The 7401-nt window shown below is 37.8% G+C and overlaps 1 protein-coding gene across 1 annotated transcript in view; it reads right to left on the reverse strand.

Annotated features, from left to right (window-relative positions):
- The window catches only part of LOC139147343 (uncharacterized), a 52079-nt gene extending 45846 nt beyond the window's left edge, over positions 1-6233 (reverse strand). The window contains exons 1-4 of the mRNA XM_070718399.1: positions 6074-6233; positions 5630-5688; positions 2950-3036; positions 2469-2567 (exon numbers count right to left, since the gene is read on the reverse strand). Coding sequence (XP_070574500.1) covers positions 2469-2567; positions 2950-3036; positions 5630-5688; positions 6074-6155 — 327 coding nt within the window. The 5' untranslated portion in view covers positions 6156-6233. The remainder of the gene's footprint in view (positions 1-2468; positions 2568-2949; positions 3037-5629; positions 5689-6073) is intronic.
- Between the last annotated feature and the right edge of the window lie 1168 nt (positions 6234-7401).

Below are 7401 nucleotides of genomic sequence, written 5' to 3' on the forward strand. Positions count from 1 at the left end.
TAGAAACATTATAGCCCAAACAACGGACTTATACCCTAAGTGCAGGAGATCATTTGCCCTTCTTAAGCGGGGCAAATGGTCACCTACCCTCGGGCATATAGTCCCATGTTTGGGTTATCGTATGTGAAAGATCTGACCCAAGAGCAAGTGCAGCATCAGTTTTTAAGATATTGTTCCTACCATTAATCGTGCATACGCCAATCACTATGTTTGATGCATATTTTAAAGTTAGAAGGGCTGTCAGTCGTTAAAAAAATAAAAATATATTTCGGCAATTTAACTTGGAAATGCCAAATGGAGTTTAATTAACAAAATAAGTAAAGACAGGCAAATTTCATGCCAAGATCAGTTTAGAGTTGGCAGGGAACACAGAACCCTTGAATAAAAAAATAATTGTTATTGTCATTGGTGGCAGTCGGCAACACGATTGTGAATATTCGCGTGATTTGGCAGTTTATACTGCATGGAGCTATGTACTTCTGGCTAGAGTTGGCTTGTTACAAAATGGCGGCGCACAGCGATAAAGGAATACGGCTTTTAAAAGTGATCGGAAAAAGTCATTTTGAACCGAATTTCTTACTTTACTTTTTTGGAAGAGAGAGCTTCCCTTGCCAGAAAACCCGTTGTCGAGTAGAATTTATGGTAGAAGACATCTTTTATTTCACGTAATCCGTGACAAAGAAGTCAAAATGGCCGCATCCATATAAATACTGGAAGTTTTCTCTTTTCAAACTCGTAGGTATATAGGTTCTATTCCAATGACAAATATATCGTACACACGTTATCTAAAGTCCCTTTGGCGGCTCTCCGCAACACGGTTTAGAGTTCTGCGTGAGTCGACCGTTCGTTCTCCCGAGAGTTGGCTTGTTTTAAAATTGCAGCGTAAAGCAATAATCGAATCCGGCTTATAAAAGGGATGGGAAATAATAATATCGAACTAAATTTCTCACTGTCTTTGGAATAAAGAGATTCTTTCGTCGGAAAACACATTGTCTAGTAGGCTTTGTTGTATAGGTATCTTTAATTTCAATGAATCCGTGACAAAGAAGTCAAAAATGGCCGCCGCCATGTAAACAACCGGATGGGCACTCTTTTCAAACTGGTAGGTATAGTGACTTTCCTTTCTCACGTCCCCAGTGCGCTGGGAGTGTGAGAACACAGTGTGAGAACAATTTGTTCTCACACTCTGTATTGTTGCGCGACCGAACACCTCGTATGTGAAACTTATGTTGATTGGTCAATTCTGCTCAGCGCCTAGTTCTCTGTACGAATTATTTGACGAATAGAACATCGCGTAATGTACAACTGGCACTATAGGGGACAGACGACTGAACCGCAGAGTGAACAGGTTGTTCTAGATTTGAGTACGGTCAGCGCGGCGTCGGCAACAAATACACGGAGGATGACCGCTTTTATGTTGTAACGGGAGAATTCAGGCCATTACAAATCTATCGGCTATTTACGCTCGTCGACATATTTTCTGGAGAAGAACTGACTTGACAGCGATACAGTTAGCGAAAGACTTCGATGAGCGAGCCATTTGCACACGAGGCTGTAGCAGACGACAGCTTTCACGAAATGTCATCAACAGATGGCCACCAGAGCTGTTTCGCAACATTTTCCTCAGATGACCTGGAGAATTTTGTGGCTGACCAACAAAACAAAATTGCCATATCGGTAATATACATGTTAACGTGTTTGATATGCTCATCAATGAACGGAACTTCATTTTTCTTTGCGGAATGATACAAATGAAACAAGTGCAATCGTGTGCTGGTTTTTGATGGTATAAACCTACCACAATAAAATGCAATTTTCTAAAGATATATTGGAGGGACGTGAGAAAAATAATCCCACACCCCAATGGCTTGGGATGGAATGTCTCACACTCGTTGGGGAATTCTGTCTCACACTCGCCTTCGGCTCGTGTGAGACAGAATTCCACAACTCGTGTGAGACATTCCATCCCAACCCGTTGGGGTGTGGGATTCTATTATTCTAAATACATTTATGTAGAAGCAATAGTCGAATGCTCGCTTCGCGAGCGGCATTCGGTCGCTCTCGCTGCGCTTGCTTTTATGATATCCATAAACTCATGTAGTTAAACAATAGTTGGCGTTCTTTTTAAGGTGTGGCTGCCACAGAGATATCCTATAGACTTTGTCACACAGCTTCTATATTTGTATAAGAAGAGAGGACTTGTTTCTTCTTTCCAATATGGCATTGTTAGATATACTTGTAGAGAGCTAATGCTTCGTGATTTGGCCAAAGCTCCTAGTTCTACGGGGTTGTTTTGCAAAGACACAGATCCCTTTACATATATATTTACGCCTCTGGATCTGCGTCAGGTGTTACACCATGACGCACACTTTTGGACACAAGCATGAAGGTGTCACGTAGTACTTTGAAAATAAATCGTTGATGGATGCATTTAGTATATTAATTTTGGGCAAAAGATAGTCACTTACCATAAATGACATGTGCAAGTTGTAATGGGCGTCGATATCGCAGTCCAAAAATCCATGTGTGAGCACAATACCCATAGACCGTAGTTTGAATCTGTTGTCCTACAAAAAGGAATTTAATGATACTGACTTAAACAACGGGTCGATAAATAAGAACATATTGCATATGAATGAATTAGTTAACCTCCATAGTTCTAAAAGTCATTGCATTTGGAGCATGGTATAAGGCGACTTATAAAAAGAACAAAGAGCGCCTTATGGTATTTAGGTATTGCATTTTAAATTTTGTAGATGATATTTACGGCGGTTATAATGCACAATTAAACTCAGTGTTGGTTCATTTTCTCTTTATGTCTTTCAACCTGCGCTAACCTATATTGCGACCAATCCCCTAATCTACTTGGTAACGCAGAAAAAACAATGTTTTGCAATTTAGAACTTCCATTGAGTCGACAAGGACGTTGAACCATTTGTACACATTTACCTTGTTTCCAGACAGCATCTGGAAATAAGTTACGTTGCTTCCCAAAGCGTCTGTGAAATTAAACACTTTCTCTCCAGGTTTTGAGCTCTAAAAGACAGAGGGAAATAGTTATGTAATCCATCACTCACTCATTTTTTCTATCATATCAATATTAATTAGACCAAGGCAACGTACTTGCAGGTGTAATTTAAGTTGACAAGTTAGATGCGAAGGTGTAAGTAGAAGAACAACTACTTTACGGTTGAAAGATTTGATGGAAGTTAGGTATATAAAGTGTTCATTACGCTTAAGGAGAATCTAGGTCGAATCAAAAACTTTTCTGATCGTTCGCACCATATTCAAGCACGACAAATTCAAGGAATATCATTAAACATCAAAATCAATCTGTGACAAATTACGCCCTTCAGAAGTAGCGAATACAACATAGGCTATAAACCACAAAACTCCTATAACCCGTTAAGCTTTGTGGTTTAAAAGATTACAATTAAGAGAGGCGCATGCCCACAATTCTCGTAGAGAAGTGAAATGTAACATCACCCATTTTACAATCATTTTATACATGAAGTATCCAACACTACGACTCAACGTTTTAGGGCGACCAATTACGTCTAGGTGATGTGAAGTTCTAAATAGCCCGCGCAAAATCTTCTCAGTAACGTTAAAAATGTCATTTTTCCTTATCTCTTTTAATATTCAAAAGTTTTGTCATGCTTCCCGCCTGTTACAAAACCACGGCCAAAGTACTTCCCTATTTTTCTACTACCCGACATTGGTCTCGTTTCTCTCTCTCACACAATTAATAATGTATTCTATAGGCTATATGAAGGGAAGTTGGTCAAAGCGCGTGTCACATAACGATAGCTTTTGTTTATGCTTTTTATAACTAGTTGTTTAAATATAATCATTATGATAAATGTTCCGTTTTATCAATCATGGCAACCCTCATTTTCCGAAATAAGCTTTTCGATCTCAGTGATGAATTAATACAACAAATTTGGTAATATTTTGGACGATATTAAGATGAAACGAAGGTCGAGATAAAAAAGAATAAATTTAGGTTCTGGTATATAGAAGCTTTACCCCATACAGGATCATTTTTATTCTTTATCCGATCAAATCGCCTGCAATAATATCGGGAGATGTCGTCACGTCGCAATACCATTCACAACAGAACTCGGGGATCAGAAATTTGAAGGATTTAATGTTTTATTGTTCTTGGCCTTACAAGCTTACATTGAATGAACAGTATGGCAATTTTCGTCCAATCGAAACAAGGAGTCACTATATACAACAATCGTATGTTAATCACATTGCAACGCAGTAATAAAAATCCTCTGACCTCGTGACAATGTGTCAGACTTGTTTTGACAGCCTGCCACTTAGTGATTGTTATTAATCAACACCGTTGATCATGGGAACTAAATGATATCTATATCACCAAACAAATATCAGCAGAAATGCAGGCCTTAGGTGTTACTTATAAGCGGGAAATTCATACTCTACATATTACTTAAGTTGGCATTGAAACGTGACAATGAAAAAATTATCACTATTATTGTTTTTGTAGAGATTTTATCCAACAACATGAACATGTTACATCGCCAGGAGGCAATCGGCCACTATTAGCATGTGTAGATTTGTTTCCCATACATTTGGATACTTTAAACACCAACTCATGAATTTGGGTTTCGCTCATTTAGTTTTTGCTGAGTCATTCAATTTGATTAAAAAAGAAAAATACTGTAAACTGACGTTTTGACAGAGTATTTGTTTAACTTACAATATATGTTTATTCTTTCATTAATAATCGAATATTTTGACTGTGTGGACCAAGCAAAAACTAATTAAGCGAGAGCAAAAATACATGAGCAGGTGTTTTAACGAAGCGACTAAAAAGGTGAGTCATCTTACATTTCACCTCTGCTCTTTGTAAAACCAAAAGCTACAGAGGCTAAGCGTGTTTTGGTTTATGGCTATTGCATTGTTGTAGCTACAGATGGGTTGGGAGCAATTTGTCACGGATTTAAAGCGTAGGCTATATTCTTTAAACCAACATGCATAGCAGCCTCAGGGCATTATAGGAAAGTGAAGAGCTTTACTGCTTACTCATACAATTGACATCATAAAACTTCCATTTTGTTCTCTTACCCATCTGTAACTTTCCTCCATTTGTACAAAAGTAAATTTGAATTAGTTAACTTCTCCTTTACAGAATTAGATCGCAATTTCGCTTCAGCTGAACAATAGATAGTTTGTCAAAACGGTATGTCCTTTAAAACTTTTGCCTAGAGCCTCGAAACTTCTACTGTTCGAACAATGAGAATGTGTTTTGAGAACTTTTTGTTATTTTCTGTGACAATGCTTCAAAAGCTTGTAACCTCCAAGTATAAAACCGTCATATTTTTTAAAGTCATCAGATTGTCATGACGACGTACCGACAGGAAGCAACTATGCTATTAGAATAGTCAATGTAAATTGTAAATTCTGTGTACAGTGAAAATTACCTCGACTCCCAAAAGCAGCATCTGTTCGCACTTAAATATTGAATAAAAGAAATTATCGAACGTGCTGCTATACGTTCTAACCTTGCTGAGTACGGATCACCGACATTCGAATTTTACGTCGCCCCTACTTTCGAAAGTGGTTACAGAGATACGAATTATGTAGGTGTCATACTTACTTCGGGTATACGGATCGTAAAGTTATAGCTATTCTCCACTTCGACTTGCTCTGAAAAGGCTTTTGTTGCGGAAAGAAACGAAATCGGAGAGAAGAGAAAAAAATAATGCAGGGCACAAACATGCATTTATACCTCAGCGTTGATTTATTTGGACATGAACGAACGTTCCCTATCATGTTTAAATTGTTTTAAGTAGCTTCTTACCATATTTTCTAGGTCACTCAATCATACATTAAAAGTGCAGGGTTGGTTGAAAGTTTTGTTACGTCAAGAGATATTACATCCAGGGTTTACTTGACCTTGAGAACACCAATACACAATGCACTGAGACTGATGAGTCATACCGAACCTTGGCGCCGCAACACGCTAACCGAGTGAAAGACTGGTGATTATCACACAGCTACCTACAATGACATTACAGCCCGCAGCTTCACACACACTTACCTAAGCAAAATAATCTGATAAGACAGTAAAAACACAAGACGCGCGTCTCCAGGTAATGTACTTCTTGTTCGACAATCTTCATGATTGATCCTTCATGAAATCATGTGCTTCAATGGACCTCTTTCGATTTATAAATACAGAAGCAAGAGAGCATACTATTGAAAGTGTTGAAATGACATAATGAAAGTAAGCTGCGTGTATATCATGTGACGAGGTGTGAACAGAAACAGGGAATTCCCGAAAAGTCAAATAATAAAATGTGTTTGTTTCCGATAACACGACGAGCACTAAACATTTTTGTCAAGTGAAGTCTCTCAGGTTTATGGTGATTTATGGGTCTTGGCCATCAAACAAAAATTTTAAAAAGTCATCTGACTGATCTACCCTAATTTTTGTTGGGACCGTTGGGCAGTGGTTATCGTACCTGACCCACTATCAGAGGGTGTTAATTTTTAGACCCGGTAAGTCCAGAGTAACGACCTCACCGTCGGAGGATGAAAAAATTCGAGACTCTAACGCTGTGTTTTTCCCTTGAGCAAGGTACTATACTCCTCATAGCTTCATTGGATAGTATGGATACCTAATACTGTCATTGGGCGTTCGCATTTTGGATGATGGATTAGAAAGACAAAAAAAGAAAGAAAAAACACATATTCTTCATTTGACTTTTGAAAAGTGTTTATTAGAGCTTTTCCATTTTCCTAACAATACAAAGACACACAAAGAACATAAGACAGACACGCAATTGTGACATAAAGAAAAAATAAGCGCTTTGAAAAATGGCAAAAAACAAAATTACACTTCTTTCAATAATGAAAATTTTATGTTATGGATTTCTATTTTACCATTACGTTCGTACACTTGCCATTAAGTTTGTACACTTAAATGGAAGTAAATATATCTTTGAAAGTTCATCAACAGGAATCTGTCAAGATATAAGCAGGCCCGGTAGGAAGGACAGTACTCCTTCCCTAAAGGTGTTCTTAATTACACTTTTATCTCAAGAATGTTGATAAATTTGTCTATGTGTATGAAGAAAATACATCACATAAATATTCGGCTTACTCGATGGTAAAGAAGGTGTAGCTGTCCTTAGATCAGGCGGAAGTGCATCCAAAATACAAATTAGTTTAAATGCTTGGGTGGCAGAAAGATTAAGCAATTCCCGCAGGTGATTAGCACCTCTGAATCTTCTTATTTCTCAAAGGTATCTTGAATGATAACAAATTTCCCGTTAAGAATAATATTTTGTTAATTCCAAATGGGATGATACAATTCATAACATAACTCTGAGTATTGATACTCTTAGAGCTCATCCAGGAGTTGAG

This window comes from Ptychodera flava, chromosome 13 (genome assembly GCF_041260155.1).
Source record: "Ptychodera flava strain L36383 chromosome 13, AS_Pfla_20210202, whole genome shotgun sequence".
In the NCBI taxonomy this organism is placed as follows: Eukaryota; Metazoa; Hemichordata; class Enteropneusta; family Ptychoderidae; genus Ptychodera; species Ptychodera flava.